At 50.5% G+C, this 15,872-nt stretch overlaps 1 protein-coding gene across 2 annotated transcripts; it reads right to left on the minus strand.

Annotated features, from left to right (window-relative positions):
- Positions 1-841: 841 nt before the first annotated feature.
- On the minus strand, positions 842-15,539 carry Mfsd2a (major facilitator superfamily domain containing 2A). 2 transcript variants are annotated; one of them, XM_029476573.1, is made up of 14 exons: positions 15,292-15,531; positions 13,607-13,735; positions 11,091-11,215; positions 6,360-6,498; positions 6,160-6,238; positions 5,535-5,692; positions 5,005-5,095; positions 4,758-4,879; positions 4,496-4,579; positions 3,809-3,892; positions 3,585-3,697; positions 3,119-3,262; positions 2,850-3,026; positions 842-1,586 (listed from the first exon to the last, which is right to left on the minus strand). In XM_029476573.1, exons 1-14 carry the CDS (start codon positions 15,382-15,384, stop codon positions 1,523-1,525), a joined length of 1,602 nt encoding a protein of 533 aa, XP_029332433.1. In that variant the 5' UTR covers positions 15,385-15,531; the 3' UTR covers positions 842-1,522. The 2 variants fall into 2 exon arrangements, with proteins under 2 accessions (XP_029332433.1, XP_021015703.1); XM_021160044.1 differs by having other exon boundaries at positions 1,132-1,586; positions 13,607-13,738; positions 15,292-15,539.
- Positions 15,540-15,872: the final 333 nt, after the last annotated feature.

The following is a 15,872-nucleotide window of genomic DNA, read 5'->3' on the forward strand; positions in this document are numbered from 1 at the left end:
ATGAATACATGTAACAGTGCCTGTTAGAAACACTTGGTGAAAATTACCAAAAGAAGTTTATCCATAACAATCAGGCCCAAATTCAAGGGCAAAGTAATCCCAAATAGTCTCAGCCCTTCTCTTGGGCTCTTGTTTTTCTGTACACAAACCTAGATAGTTGGACTAGTCACTCCTGGTCCTTCCTGCTTTCCTTCCCTGTGGTTTTGGAGCCTGACTTGGGTGTGTGCGATGCAGTGGTTTGGTAGGGTGACCCTTCTGAACTTCTAAGAGCCAACTATAAAGTTCTCAGGGGCATGTAAGATGATATAAGCAAGAGTGATTTGAATTGGCCACAGTGGAAACATTTACACTGTGGTAATGGGACAAGTACTTTAACTGGGCTTTCTCCCACCAGAGCTGGGACTTGCCACTACCTGACACCCACCCCTAGACAGAAACCATCTCTGCCTTCAACATTAATGACAACAGTTGTGGAAAGAGAATGACGGGGCTCCAGGGACACTACAGACCCCCAACCAGCACACCCAGCCCCACAGACTCAGGTATACATGCAGTGACTGGCAGAACCACTGTGGCTCTCGCTGTTTTCTTAGCCTTTCTCACTCACAGGGCCATGGAGAGCAGTGGTTAAAGAGCTATCATCTCACGGGGATGATGGCGTTTCACATACATCATTCTTCGCCATGTAACTTTAGCCACATCCTCTTTAGCTTGGGTTTTCTTTTCCTTTTCTTTTTTCTTTTTTTAGTTTTCAGAGATAGGGTTTCTATGTGTAGCCTTGGCTGCCTATCCTGGAGCTCACTCTGTAGACCAGGCTGGCCGTGAACTTAGAAATCTGTCTGCCTCTACCTTCTAAGGGCTGGAATTAAAGGCAGCTGCTAGCCTGGGTTTGCATTTTTTATCTTTAAGACAGGGCCAGTCCTGCCATGACACAGGGGTTCTACAGGTTCAATAAGAACATCATGAAATGTGTGCCACGCCAGCAAAAGGCACTTGGTACAGAGTAGATGTTAGCCAAAGCTAACACTGTCCCACTCACTGGCACCTGTGGCTTTGTGTGCCCACTGACTATCTGGGTCTTATCACAAAGTGCTCAATGGATGGCTGAGAACACAAATAGAAGCAGGCAGCTTTGTGTTTCCAGTTTTTATGAAAATTAATAACATTAATACCTCATAGACATATACATACACACATCACTATATACATAGTCATTAAGTTATTAATTAGTCTCTGTATAAAACGTTTCTACATTAGTGTTCCGAGCTAGGCCCAGTCAGTCCTTGGCATATTCACAGTAGCAGCCCTGAGGCTTGGCCCAGTGGGCAGGCAGTGAGGAGGTGACAGAGCGGTCAGCCTTGCAGTGAGCACAGATGTCCTGGTCCGCTCACCCTCCACTCCTTGGTCCCTGTCTTGACATAGGAAGAACAGCTGCTCAGTGCAAGGGCAAAGAGATCCCGTGCTTAATGCTACCTGGTGCCCCAGGTCCTTTGTGTGGTGGCTTCAGGCACCCTGGCAAGTCCTAGAGAATACTGGCCAGCTCTGTGGAGTCTGTATCCGAGCAACCTGAGCTGCTGGCTTCTTCTCTGCAAGAGTAAGAGAAGATGGGTCAGAAGAAGCATCTTCGTCCCCCTCTGCTGCCACCTGCCTGAGGAATCTTGGCCCTGGAGTCCAAGGCAGCTGTCAGTCTTGTCTAAACCACAGGACAGTTTACTCACTCCCACTGTCTGCCCAGAAACTGTTGGTTGCTGTTCCCGCTGAACAAAGGGTATCACAAACCTCAGAGAGCCACTGGCTCTGGATGGCTGACATAGTGGCATGAGTCATTCTACCCTGCCCTATCATCTCTGGCCATGCCAGAGGGCCTGTATGCCAGCAGGGCATCAGAATACAGGTTGTGGCTAGAACACAGGGTAGGACTCTAACTAAGCCATACCACTGGCTAAAGTTTGGCTTTCTTCATCTGTAGGATAGGAATCATAAGAATCTTGCCATGTGAGTGGCTGTCATCCCCACACTCAGGAAGCAGAGCCAAGTCCATTGTGTTGGTATCAAACAGCTAGCCTGATACCAGCCTGAGCTAAATGAGACCCTGCCTCAAAAAAACCAAAACAACAGAACAGCTCAGCTGCCGTAGGATGGATTGTTGGAATACTAAGGGGATCCGGAATCATACTTCTAAACACAAGCTCCTTCAGGACAGAGAGTTTGGCTTTGCTTTTAGAGACAGGGTCTTTCTACATAACCCTGGCTGTCCTGGAACTCACTGTGTATGTAGACCAGGCTGGCCTCAAACTCACAAAGACCCACCTGCCTCTACCTCTTTGAGTGCAGAGATTAAAGGTACGTTCCATCATGCCCAGCCATTTTTTTGTTTGCTTGCTTGCTTTTTCCTACCACAATGCTGGTACCCAGAAAGTGTTTCTTTGGCAGGGCAGTGGTGGCTCACGCCTTTAATCCCAGCACTTGGGAGGCAGAGGCAGCCAGATTTCTGTGAGTTTGAGGCCAGCCTGGTCTACAGAGTTCCAGGACAGTCAAGACTACACAGAGAGATACTCAGTCTGGAAAACCCAAAAACCAATCAAACAAAACAAAACAAACAAACAAGAAAACCAGCCTGTTTTGTTGCCTGTTGAGTAAATACATATAAAGACAAAGGCAGTATGGTACCCAGCATGTAGCTAAGAGTTATCTAGCTCGGTCCAGCAGCAGCAATAGTTGAGAGTTTAGACTGACTGACCACACACACACACACACACACACACACACACACACACACACACACAGAGAACACACACACAGAGAGAGAGAGAGAGAGAGAGAGAGAGAGAGAGAGAGAGAGCTCTCACCGTAGAGCCTGCAGAGCTTTCTTATTCTGTCGCCGCTTCTCCTCATCAATGGGGTAGAGCTTGAAGAGCAGCAGGCCCAGCAGGATGAGGATGATAGGAGCCATGGTCACCAGCATCTTCAGTGTAAACTTGACCTGTTCTGGCTGGGAGCATCCCTGCCTCTGGTACTTGGCAAAGCTGTAGAACCAAGTGGGCAAGGAGTGGTGAGGATGGGATACCCGAACCCTACCCCTGGTCCCCACCTTGCCCAAGACTCACAGGCCACTCACTCGAGACTGAGGGTAGAGACACCCAGTGAGACTCCAGAGGCAAACTTGGTGAAGAAGACATAGAAGGAGAAGAATATGGGCTCGGTGCCAGGGGAGTGAGGGTGTTTCAGGTGGAAGTCATCGATAACGTCAGGCAGCATGGACCTACGCAGAGTGGGTGGCAGCAGCCATGAATGACCCTCGCCTAGCTACCAGCCCATATGGTATCCATGTCAATGAGCAGCAACTGTCCCATGGGAGCTTGTAAGGGGAAGGCTCTACAGGCCCCATCTATCAAGACGGGTCCCATCTTAGACATTCTGCTTGGCAAAGAGAGGGCAGGCTAGGTGTTTCATAGTTCACAACCTCTATCACCGTATCAGGCAGACCCACCTCATCCCAGGCCCATAGAAAAGCAGGAGGAGAAGCCACCAAAGCGTTGCATGTTGGCTGGGGAATGCACTTGGTGAGCCTCTGTGTAACCTACCATGGTAGTAGGAAGGCAGCTGCTACACTGACGCCAGCTGCTACGGCCACCACGTAAGTGACGATTAGATTACGCTCCATGAGAGCCACCAAGATGAGAAAGGGAACTGCAGACTGGAACAGAGAGTACAAGAAGATAGGTCAGTCACCCAGGAGGCTCCTGTCTGCAACCCCCCCACATACACCCCAACTCAACTCCAACTCTACCCTTTGAGCCACACTCACAGAGATCCCAATGTATACAGCTGTCTTCTTGCCAAACCGGGTTAGGAACCACTGCCAGATAGGGATGGTGAATGTGGCCGAGAGCTGTGGGCAACAAGAAAGGTGAAGGGGGGCCGGGCGTGGTGGCGCATGCCTTTAATCCCAGCACTCAGAGGCAGGCAGATTTCTGAGCTCAAGGCCAGCCTGGTCTACAAAGTGAGTTCCAGGACAGCCAGGGCTATAAAGAGAAACCCTGTCTCTAAAAACTTAACAAAAAGCAAAAAACAAGAAAAAGAAGAAAGGTGAAGTGTGTGTGTGTGGGGGGGTGTTATTTGTTATTGCAGAGAGCTTCCTGCCAATTTCAGGCCCCAAGAGATGCTCCTGGGCCAGCCACTGGCCTTGAGAAGCCGCCAGGCATGTCTGATGGCTTCCCAGGGGAGCGTAGAGTAAGTAGTCCTCCCACCTTTTCATAACTCTGAATGCAAGGCTGATCGCAGTTGTTGGCATCCTTGTTTTTAATGGTCTGTGCTTTCTAACCATCCAGCCTCAAATCTTCTTCTATCCTAGCCCTCCCTAAGCAATCATAGGTTAGATCCAGGGAAACCTCCCTTATCCCTTCATGACTAAGGAGCACCCTGAACATATCCTCTGATGCTCAAGGAACCATCCAGAGATACATCATCAGCTAACCTTACGCCCCGTACTCACCATGATGGCCAGGAGGAGGTTCTGGAACTCATTTCGGAAGTCCAACGTATAGGTGCAGAACAAGGCAAAGTTACCCTCCACCAGCTGAGGCATGGGACAGGTGAAGGGAATGAAGAAAACAGGTGACTTGGAGAGCCCAGAGACCTCTACTTGCCCCCCACTCCATCCTGCCCGCCCCTCAGCTTCACCACAGTGCAAATCTTCTCTCATCCCACCCCTATAGGAAGTACTCTTGGGATGCACATCTCAGGCCCTCACTCACCATGAAAGCCAGGGAGGTAAAAAGGAAGCCAGCAATGAGCTTGACATAGGGGCCATGACCCATGACCAGCCGGAGGCCCTGAAAGAAGGGCATTGACTCAGCCTGCTGGGACTCGTAGAGTTCTAGGGATCAGAGAGGATAATGAGGAGGCAGCAGAAGTCCCTTCCAAAGCCTGGTGAGCAGGCAGAAAGGGACAACTGCTCCCCAGAGCTGTGGGCAGAACCCTTCCCAGAACGCTTCTTCTCACCTCTCTGCTCCCGCACGCCTAGGATCAGAATGACGGCACAGAGGACGTAGATGGAGGCAATGATCCCTGCTGCCAGCAGGTAAGCATGTTGCTATGACACACAGAGACAGGGTCAGTCTGATCTCATCCCAGCAGCCCCATGCCACGATCTCAGGCCAGGCCTTTCTCCCGTGGGGGCCTCACTGTCTCCATCTGTGAACCAGGAGGGTCATCCTGGACCTGCTGCTGCTTCCCAAGGCTGGGCCAAGCCCAAGTATACAAAATGTTACACAGCCAGACTACATAGTGTGTGACCCCACAGCCCAAGTCTTCCAGAATCGCTGCAACTCACTGGGACCCTGGGCAAATGACTTGGCCTCCCAGGTTTCACTTTGCTTATCTGTGAAGTGGGTATATGTACATCCTTATATTTACATTTACCAAATGCCCACTAACTGATAAACTTACCAGCTACTATTACTGCTTGTAGAATAAACACAAGGTACCCCATTTGTTTTCTTCCCAAACCCCTGCCCTACCAGGGCCCTCACCGTGTCTTTGAGGGAGGCGGTACTCTGGGTGCGATTGGCAACTTCTGAGACCACCACAGAGCCATTCTGGTCCTGGAGACAAGGTGCCTTGGCTTGGCCCACAATTTGTCCTTGAATCGCTGTGCCTATCACTGTGCCCAGCACCTCCACAGTCATTCCTAGGCAGGGAAGAGGTCTTTTCAGATGGGCCCTCATGGCCCAGAGGCCCAGGGAGGAAGGTCAGATGACTGGAAGGCACTCTTAGCTCCAGGTTAGTTGGGCTAGGGGGTGGGGCAGATGACATTTCAGCCTACTTTCATGGCCTTTCTCTGTGTGACCTTCAGGTTAGTCACCGTACCTCTCTGGGTCTCACTTGAGTGATAAAGGAAGTGAGTTCTTTGTAATGTGCTTTCATGAGCTAGGGATATAACTCAATGGTTAAGTGACTGCTTGACAGACACAAGGCTCTAGGAAGAGGGGTTCACCCCAGTCTCTCTCTCTCTCTCTCTCTCTCTCTCTCTCTCTCTCTCTCTCTCAATAGAGCCAAGAACTAGACCCCACAGAGTATAAGAGGGATTGGGAAAACAGGACCAGAAAGGTCCAGGGTCCCCTGCAGGCGTGGCCAGGATGCTGGGGAGGGACTTACTGTATGCTGTGGCCGAGTCACGCTCACTCTGCTCCGTGCTGATGAACATGGTGAGCGCTGAGTAGGGAACGTGAAAGCACTGTTGTGGAAGAGAAAAAGCTCTCAGCTGGTTAGATGGATGAGGCACGCAAAGGACCCCCCAGGGCCCACCCTTGCCCCTGCCCCTCACCAAGGTACCAAGGGGAGGGGCCCACACTCACCGTGACCAGTGTCTCAAAGAGGCAATAGAAAAGCAGGTACCAAAGGAAGCCGTGCGAACTTTCCGTCCCTGATGGGAAGTCAGGCACATACCAGATGAGGAAGTAAGCAATGATGGCCAGGGGAGTGGAGAAGATGATCCTAAGGAAAGGAGAAGGGTCTGAGTGGAGGCTAGAGAGGTCTAAGAGCCCAGATCTGTTCCACAAGTGCCCATCAACAGGGGAAGAAGTATGAGCCCTCCCAACCCAGAGCCTCGGAGAAAGATTGATGCCCATGCCCGAAGGACCTGGACCAAAATCTTGAGCAAGGAGCTTGAAGGGAACATAGAGCAAGGAGCATGAGGTCAGACTCTGAGTCTCAAGCATATCTTTCCTGGAACAAGAATCCCAGTGAAGGGGGTGGTCCCAGCATCATCCTTAACTTTCCATGCATCTCTTATACACATACACAAGGAAGCTGGAGTGGATAGAAGAGGCCAACTCCAGATAATGGAGAAAGGGGTCACAGAAGAGGACCGGGCTCAGTCACAGAAGTCTAAGGAAGGTAGGGGACAAATATCTGGCCAAACCATCATGAGAAATATGGATCCCTCCGGGAGGGCGGATCAACTTCCCAGCATTTGCATAGGAAGCAGAGTGCAAAGGTTAAAAGGAAGGCCCCAGGCCAGCAAGATGGCCCAGTGGGAAAATCGTTTGCGGCGAGGCCGCTGATAACCTGAGATTTATCCCTGGAACACACCTGAAGGAAGAAGGGAACCAACTCCCACCAGCTGTCCTCTGGCCTCCACACACTGTGCTGCGGCATGCCCACATGTAGGCATGCATGTGTGTGCATACACACATAAAACAAATATTCAAAAAAGAAAGAAGCTTTGAGTTACACTTTCTGAGTCTGTCACTAAATGTAAAAACTTAGTCTTGGGTAAGTTATTTAACTTCTCTGAGACTCATTTCCTCACATGTAAAATGAAAATAAAAAAGCGTGCACTGCCTACATTCAACATTTACCTAAATATTTATGAGGTGCAATTATGTGCGAGGAACTATTCTAACTGTTGCAGATGTAACAGTGAAGAAGACACCATCGCTCTTGTAAAACTTGCATTCTAGTTGGTAAGCAACAAAAATTGCATGTTATTCAGCCCCCCAAATAAAAATCTCGACACATGCAACAACACAGAACTTTAAGGAATGACCACGTGGAATATAACTGTTCCTGGGAGAGAAATATTGTACAGCTTAATTTACAGGGGGTAACCAAATCCAGTTTTAGACATGACCCACAAGATTTGTCAAGCCCTAAACCCGATGACATGAGTTCAAATTCAGACCGGTAAGAGAAAAAGAATCAACTTCTACAAGTTGTCCCCTGACCTACACATACACACCACAATCTATCCTCCCAGAATCCCACCCTCAGTCCCAAGAAATAGTGGTTGACAGGGAAGAAGGAGTAGGGATTATCTTTTAATGAACTCAAAGTTTGGGTTGGAAAAGATAAAAAAAAAAAAATTATTGGGATGAGCTAGACAATAGAAGCTCATGCTTTTAATCTCCTGCATTCAGCAGGCCAATCCAGGCAGATCTCTGAGTTCAAGTCCAGCCTGGTCTACAGAGCAAGTTTCAGGGCTACACAGAGACACTCTGTCTCAAAACAACAGCAACAACAAAAAGGTTTGGGATAGAAGATAGTGATGGTCACACAAGGATGTGACTATACTTAATGCTACTTTATTGGACACCTTAAAAGTTTATAATGAGCTGGGCCTGGTGGTGTGCCCTGTAACCCCACATTCAAGAAACAAAGGCAAAAAGACCTGAGTTCAAAGTCAACCTGGGCTACATATTGAGATCTGATTTTGTTTTGTAAACGAAGAGCACAGGGGCTGGAGGGATGGTTCAGCAGTTAAGAGCACTTGTTCTTGCATAAGACCTAGGGTTCAATTCTCAGTACCCACATGGCATGTCACAACTATTCATAACTCCAGTTTCAAAAGATCTAACGCCCTCTTCTAACCTCCCCAGGCACAGATATACATGCAAGCAAAACATTTACACACTAGATTCTCTATTGGTTTGTTTTAGTTTTTGTTTGTTTGTGTGTTTTGTTTTGTTTTGTTTTGTTTTGTTTTGTTTTGTTTTAGACAGTATCTTTCTACATAGCCCAGGCTGGCCTCCAACTCAGGGATCCCCCTGCCTCTACTTAAGAGGCAGATACAGGTTGATTTCTGTGAGCTTAAGGCCACACTGCTCTACATAAGAAATTGCAGGGTAGCCAGGGCTGCATAGTGAGACCCTGACCAAATAATAAAACAAACAAGGGTTTCGCTGGAGGTGCATGACTCTAATCTGGGCACTTAAGAAATGGAGAATCAGGAGGGGGAGGCTAGCCTGGGCTGCATGAAACCTTGCCTTCAAAGAACAAAACCGAACAAAAATCAAGGCTATAGAACACGTGCTTGGCATGTGCAAGGCCCTGGGTTTGAGTTCTACCACAAATATGAATAAGGCAAATGCTACGCTAATAGATATTTTGTCACAGTCTTTGCAACAGTCATATAGCATATTAAAAGGTGACACATGCTATGGAGAAAAGAAGAGAGTAAGTAGACAGGAGACTGAGGGCGCAGTTCTCAGCTGGCTGAGAGGACGATGGGGTCAGGGAGTCAAGCCTGCAGATCTCTGAGAGCATCGCCCCAGTCAGGGGGAGAGTCGGCACAAAGGTCCTGAGGCAGGAGGATGGAACAGCAGGGCCCGTGGGCCGGAGGACAGTGAGCAAGGGAGATGGAATTAGGAGATAAGGTGTGGAGAAAATGGCACACCTCACAGGCAAGTGTAAGGACTTCCACTTTGTGTGTTGAAGTAGGCTTGAGTCTTAAATAAGTTGACAGAAAAATGTTGAACAGTACTCGGGACATTAAGTGTTTGCTGTGATCACAGCAGAAGGGCTCAACTGGAAAAGTGGCCTTCGGGAACTACTACAGGCCAGGGCCACAAGTGGACAGTGCCTGGTAATCCACCAACCTCAGGCCCCCCTGCATCTCAATCTCTCTGTGTGACCCTGCTGACAGGGTCTCACAGTTGGCCTTAGGAGTTCCCGGGAGAGAGAATGTCACTATCTTTGTAGTTTGTAGGAGGGGCTCGAAGTAGGAACTCTCCTAACACCTGAAAGGAGAGGAGAGCAAGGCTAACACTAGCCAACCCTGACAGACCCAACCTCTTTTTGGTCTCCAAGCCTAGAAGTGCAACCTGGGATGTCATGAACACAATGGCCCCTCTGCCTATGAGTCATCCCATGTGTATTCTGACGCATACCCAGGCACTTGCCATCCAGAAAGCAACCTAAGGGGACCTAACAACTTTCCTGGAATAGCAGTCACACTGACCTAGCAAGAGTCTTCAGATCTCCCTCCCACAAGGAGGCCTTGCTGGCCCTCCTCCTCCTCCTTCCACCCCTCCACGTTGTCGCCTCAGAGAACAGGGCTCCTCCTTAGCCTTCCTCAAACACTCCATCCTCAGAGACAAGCAGCTTGAACAGTGAACAGGAACCCGATGTGACTGGGAGTAACCCTGTGCCGGCAGCGCGTCAGGCAGCGGCCTCCCATTGGCTGGGCCTCATGAGGCGATGTGGGAGCGGGGCCCCGCCCTCCACCAGCTGCCAAGAGGCCGGCACAGGGCCAAGTCTCGCAGGCTGGCTCTCAGGACTCCCTGAGCAGCTTGCCCAGGTAAAGGAGGCTCTCTTACCCTCTCCTTCACCCCCTTTGGCCATGAAGCCTGGATCAAAGGCCTCAAGCTGGGTTTCTGCCAGGGGCTGGCAGGACTGGGGTGGGTGGGGGGCCTCGTGGGAAAGGAAACTGCAGAGGTGCAGAGGCTGCTGGAAGAGCTTTGAAGGCCGGAGACCAGGTATGGGCGCCCCTGGGGCAGGAAGGCGCCCACTTAAGCTTGGATGGGCGGGAGATGAAAGGGGTACACCCCCCCACCTCCTGAAGCAGGATGTCCTGGAGGGAACCAGAGCCCCGCTTGGCCTGTCTTGTATGTCTCCATCGCTGTCTGATCTATGGCAACTGCCTTCCCCCAACCTTGCCCCACAAGCCTAAGCTGAATAACACCAAGGGAAAAAATAGTCCCTTCACTCAGTGCTTTGGGATGGGTACACAAGGCTATTCTTGGTATTTCTTAGTATCACCCCTACCCATATCCTACCATTAACTACCTTGAACGAATGTCAGATTGTGTATCACTACCTGCCAGGAGCTGTTCTGAAGGTTTTACATATTAACGTCCTCACCGTACCTCCGCTTTACCTAAGGATCAGAGATGTTTAATAACTTGCTTGAGGCTGCACAGCTGTAAGTAGTGAAGCTGCCATTCAAACCCAGGTAACCTCTCAATTGTTCTGAAGACCTATCTACCTCTGCTGCTATAGAATGGCAGAAGTAGGGATTCCAGTCTCACCAAGGTGAGTGAGCGGGCCTTGGGGAGCCTTGAGGCCTGAGCTGGGGGAGGAAACTAACTCAGCACTCTGGCCAGCCCCGAAATGAACTGTCTAGGTGTCCCAATGCCTGTGCCTGGGGCAGCTGAAGCCACAGGTTAAGGTTTCGACACCTTTGAGCTATTGTGTCATGCTTTCCCATCAACCTCCAACCTGTGACAAGAGATGGAGGAGGACTGGGGGGGGGGGGAGAAACACCAGAAATCTGCCTTTCTGCACTTCGAAGGAGGGTCTCTACTTACCAGGGCATGAGGCGGCCCAAGCGGGTCCAGGAGGACTTGCTGATGCAGAAGCCCACCAGAGGGTCAGTGAAGGCATCCCACGCTCGGCCCACAAAAAGGATAACGGAAGCAGGAAGTGGTTCCACCTGCCATGGGGAAGAAGCAAAAGGCGTCCTTCATTCATTGCCTTAGTGGAGCATCCCTCCCTGGCACAGCTGAGCCACCAAGACCTTACACCACTCCCACCCGGATCTTAAACATTTTCATGAAGTTCTTTTTCCGAGTCAAGGTTTCTCTGTGTAGCCCTGGCTGTCCTGGAAGTCACTCTGTAAACCAGGCTGGCCTCGAACTCAGAAATCCGCCTGCCTCTGCCTCCTGAGTGCTGGGATTAAAGGTGTGTGCCACCACTTGGTTTCACTCACTGTCTTAATAGTGACAATAGCAGGTTCCGGGGTTTATTGCAGTAGTACCATGCTTGTCTAGAATGGATGAGCTGTTGGGTTTAGTTCTCCCACATTGTGATAAACAATTATGACAACAGTGGCTTGATGTGGTGGTGCATGCCTTTAATCCAACACCCTGGAAGTAGAAGCAAGATCTCTGAGTTCAAGGCCAGCCTGGTCTACATAGTGAATTCCAGGACAGTCGAGACTACATAGAAAGGCCCAGTCTCAAAACAAAAACAAAAACACCCCAACAACATAGCAGTGATGATGGTGGCGACAACATCGTATCTCCGATAATGGCATTTTTGGAGTAGGGCTGTGTTTGAAGCTTCTCTAGATCTTTCCTTCCCTCTGCTGCACTTAGAAACATCTCATCAAACACTGAGCATACGGTCACTTCCTTCCTTCCCTCTGACAGTTCCCAGCCCCTGGCCACCTGGTAAGAGAGCTCGTGTTTGTTCCCTGTACCCCTCAGTGAGCCTCAGTTTCCCTATCTGTAAAAGATGTATCAGTTACAGTGTGTTTTTATGAGGTCAAGCTTTAGCCTGCATATGGAAAGGGGAATGCGGAGAGGTTTTCTTTTATCTTTTTTTTTTCTTAGAATTCATGTTACTTTTAAATTACGTGATTGTGTGTTGGGATTTGTTTGAACAAGTATAGGAGCCTTGGAAGCTAGAGATATTGGATCCTTTAGAGCTGGAGTTATAGGCAGTTGTGATTGTGAGTGGCCTGGCCTGGGTACTCACAACTCAGGTCCTCTAAGAAAGCAGTGAGCTCCTAACCATGGAACAATCTCTCTAGTGACAACGCCCCACACACGTGTGTGTGTGTGTGTGTGTGTGTGTGTGTGTGTGTGTAGAGGGAGACTCATCTGTAGTCCTGACTGGCCTAGAACTTGGCAAGTAGACCCAGCTGGTCTAACTTGCAAGTGCTGGGATTACAGATGTGTGACTTTATGCCTGCTCTATAGATGATTTTTAGAGAATGTCCTATTACTATATACTCAAACCGTCTCATACTTCCCAAACACTTTAAGGTCTAGCTTCAATATCATCCATAAAACTTTGATTTCTTTTTAACTTTGTTTTTGAGACAGAGTCTCAGGCTGGTTTTGAATCTTAATCCTGTCTTGGCCTCTTTAAGTGCTGGGATAACTGGCGTGTGCCCCCATATCCAGTTGTCACAACCCTGCTCTGGAAAGCTGGCAGCCTTCCCCACACTGTATCCCCACTCTGTACTCTCCCCACTTATTGTAACCCAATTTTATAGTCAACTGCAGGTTCCTCTTATTTATAACCCGCTTGGGACCCAGCCATGGGAACTGTTGGAAACCTAGCTACTGAATGAGTCTTCTGTCTTTTCTGGGGCTTAGTGTTCCACACCTGCAAATGGAAACTAATATGCCTCGCTTGCCCAGAGATGCTACACAGAAAAGAGCCAGTGAGGGCACCCCGGAGCCATGGTTACCCAGTCTCCCACTCTCTCATCCAGACAGGGCGAATTCTTTGGATGCCAGGCTGCCAGCCAAGGCTTCTCAAAGTACACACAGTAGCCCTGCTTCACCCAAACTAGCCCTTTCCGTCAGAGACCCCCTAGTCCCGGGACACTAACATCTGCCTGAACCTTCAGGTTTCTCCTACCCATCAGCAGCAAGCTGCTGCTCCTCAGGTGAAGGTGAGATACAGTTCTTCCATCAACCTAGCAACAGCAACACCCACTAAACCCTGAGCCAAGCCAGCTGACTGTCTTCCAGCCAGGGACATGGTGTGCCAGTCTCTTCTAAGAACAGCGTCACTAGCGGGTCCCATTCTCCCTCAGCCACTGCCCTATTCCGCCAGGCTCTCTATTGCTCCTGCCAGGCAAGGAAGAGTTGCCAGCTGTGGTTCCTGGGGCAGGTAGACCGCCCCCCCCCCCCCCCCCCCCCCCCGCACACTTCCTAAAGCCTTACTTCCCATCCACTGTGACCCTGAGTGGCAGCCAAGGAATGTGTTCTGGTCTTGTTTTACCACTGGGGAAAACTGAATGACCCTACCAAGAGCCCATCAGTTCCCTCTGGCTACCAAAGGAGCCTGCGGAGCTCCTGTTACTCACCTTAGCCACATCCAATAGGTAGATCTGCAGGAAGAATCCCAGTGCGCAGCCGGTCAACTGGTACGGGGCCCCTCCAACTGCATAGCAAAGCTTGTTGCAAATGGATAGTTGCTGCTTCTTTTTTGGTTCCTTCTGGGAAGAGAAGGAAAGAATGAAAATCAGCCCAGGATTCTGGCCACCAACCTAGAATGTGCCAGAGGCACAGACATTTATTTCTCCAGCCAACTCGGCCAAGAGGAACAGTTCTACCTTGCCCAGTTCCCACCTAGGGAAATCTCACTTCCCCTACCCCAGAGGAAGTTGCCCTTAAACACTGACTTATCCCTCCACCCCCAGACTCTGAGGAAACCTATCCCCTTCCATCTTTAAAGATCTCCCAGACCAGGTGCAGTGGCACCACCCAACACTTGGGAGGCAGAGCCAGGCAGATCCATAAAGTCTGAGGCCAACCTGGTCTATAGAGCTAACTCCAGGTCAGCCAGGAATACAAAGAGAAACCTGTCTCAAATAAATAAGAAAGTAAATAAATAAATAAATAAATAAATAAATAAATAAAATCTTCTCCCAGGCCCTCAGCTCCTTTCCAAGTTACCCAGAAAGAACATGCTGTAGCAATGGACCTGTCCCTACCTGGCACTAGCTGCCACAACCTGAAAATCCTCTTGCTGCCAAAAGTTCCCTGAGCCCAGCCCAGGCTCCCTCCCTGACGCCCCGCAGCAGCTAGGATCCACCTGCGTCCTGGATGAGAGCACCAGAAGGGGGGTGGGGGGCGCCCAGCCCGCTGCATCCACAGCTGTTCTTTCAATCTGTCCCAAAGTTCCCGGGCCCCTGTAGAGAGTCTTCAGCTCCAGGCAAACCCTTGAGCAGTCCTACCATCCGTCTGCCTAACACGCACCCTTTCCAGCTCCTAGGGGACCTTGGAGAGGGGTAAAAAGGGCTCCAGGTGCAGGGCTCAGCCTTCTCCGGGTGGAGCACTAGGGGAGGCTGAGGTTGCCCAGGGAAAGTAGAGATTACTCATACATGGTAACAGCATAATTGCTTACTCGTTTCTTCCAAGAACAGTTAATAAAATTAAAAGGAAAAGTTAAGCACCTCCCAATTAGCTATATTGTCAGAGATCCCTTTCCTGGGGCCGCATGGTTTCATGGTGTGGTTAAATAGATCCAAAGAGTTAGAACGGATCGGAGAGAGAGAGAATGTCGAGACACGCGGAGCTCTGTGCATGTGAACCCTCAGTCACACAAATGCTTTCGGTATGCGGCTCCTTTAAGAGCAAAGCCCTTGTTCTTATGAATGAACTTGAGTGGCCCTCCTCAGAGTTAAAGCACGAGAGTGGGGGGTGGTGAGAGATGGAGAACCAAAGGGACTCTCAGAATTCTGGGGTCTCTTCAGGTCTAGGGAGAGAAACTAGTGTGGCTCAGCACAGTAGAACCTAAAGCGCTGGGGAGAGCCCCACGCCGCGTAGAGTTGCCGGCACCGCTCTTGGCGCAAACCCATTGTAGGGGTGTGCAAAGGGGCTTCAGACTTTCTCCATCACTCCCCGGTCCCAGAGCACTCCTTGCATTTTTCAAGCTTCACCGTACCCTGTTACCCCCAAGTGTCCCAAGGCCAGACCTAGTCTCCAATGCCCCTGTACCCACATCCCGGCCGGCCCACCACCCCTTGCCCTCCTCTCGGGACCTCACCTTCACCTGGACCGGCCGTTCACTGGCTTGGAGGATGCTGGTGGGGAGCAGCCCCGCCGCGGAACCGCTCTCGGCGCCTTCTCCTTTGGCCATGACCCGCGGGCCACGCCGCGTGGGACCGGGACGCCGGGATGCTCTTGTGTTCTGCCGGCCGGCACTCGCCTGTGGCTCCGATCCTAGGCGCAGCCGCAGCCACTACTACGTTCGCTAGCACTTAGCAAACCAGGAACGCCGGCGATGAAAACTCCCTAGCACGTCCCCTCCGCGCCTCTTAAAGGTTCGGGCCTGCGCCTCCAGCCAATCCCTGCACGCGCCTGCCCATCTCGGCTGGCGGAGCCTCGCTGCTCAGCCACGTTCTCAAAGCCGGCAACCCACACCGCGTGCTCCTAACTACCTAAGCAAGGCTGAGAAACCCACCTGACTCGCCCGAGGAAACTGAAGTCCCAGGCTGAAAGTGACCTGTCCGAGGTCCCCCAGAGTGAGTTTTCCCTGAGTAGAGCCTGTGGCCCTTGACTTCTGAATCCCCATCAGCTCCTTTTAAAATCCGGAGTCAGGTGGCTTCTCCCCTCCCCCAAACCTGA

This window comes from Mus caroli, chromosome 4, assembly GCF_900094665.2.
Source record: "Mus caroli chromosome 4, CAROLI_EIJ_v1.1, whole genome shotgun sequence".
In the NCBI taxonomy this organism is placed as follows: domain Eukaryota; kingdom Metazoa; phylum Chordata; class Mammalia; order Rodentia; family Muridae; genus Mus; species Mus caroli.

Coding starts and splice junctions, on each gene's coding strand:
- Mfsd2a (XM_021160044.1), bottom strand. CDS start 15,384: ATGGCCAAAGGAGAAGGCGCCGAGAGCGGTTCCGCGGCGGGGCTGCTC. Junction 3,698..3,808: donor CTGTATACATTGGGATCTCT/GTGAGTGTGGCT, acceptor TCTCTGTTCCAG/TCTGCAGTTCCCTTTCTCAT. Junction 3,027..3,118: donor GTCTCTACCCTCAGTCTCGA/GTGAGTGGCCTG, acceptor TTGGTTCTACAG/CTTTGCCAAGTACCAGAGGC.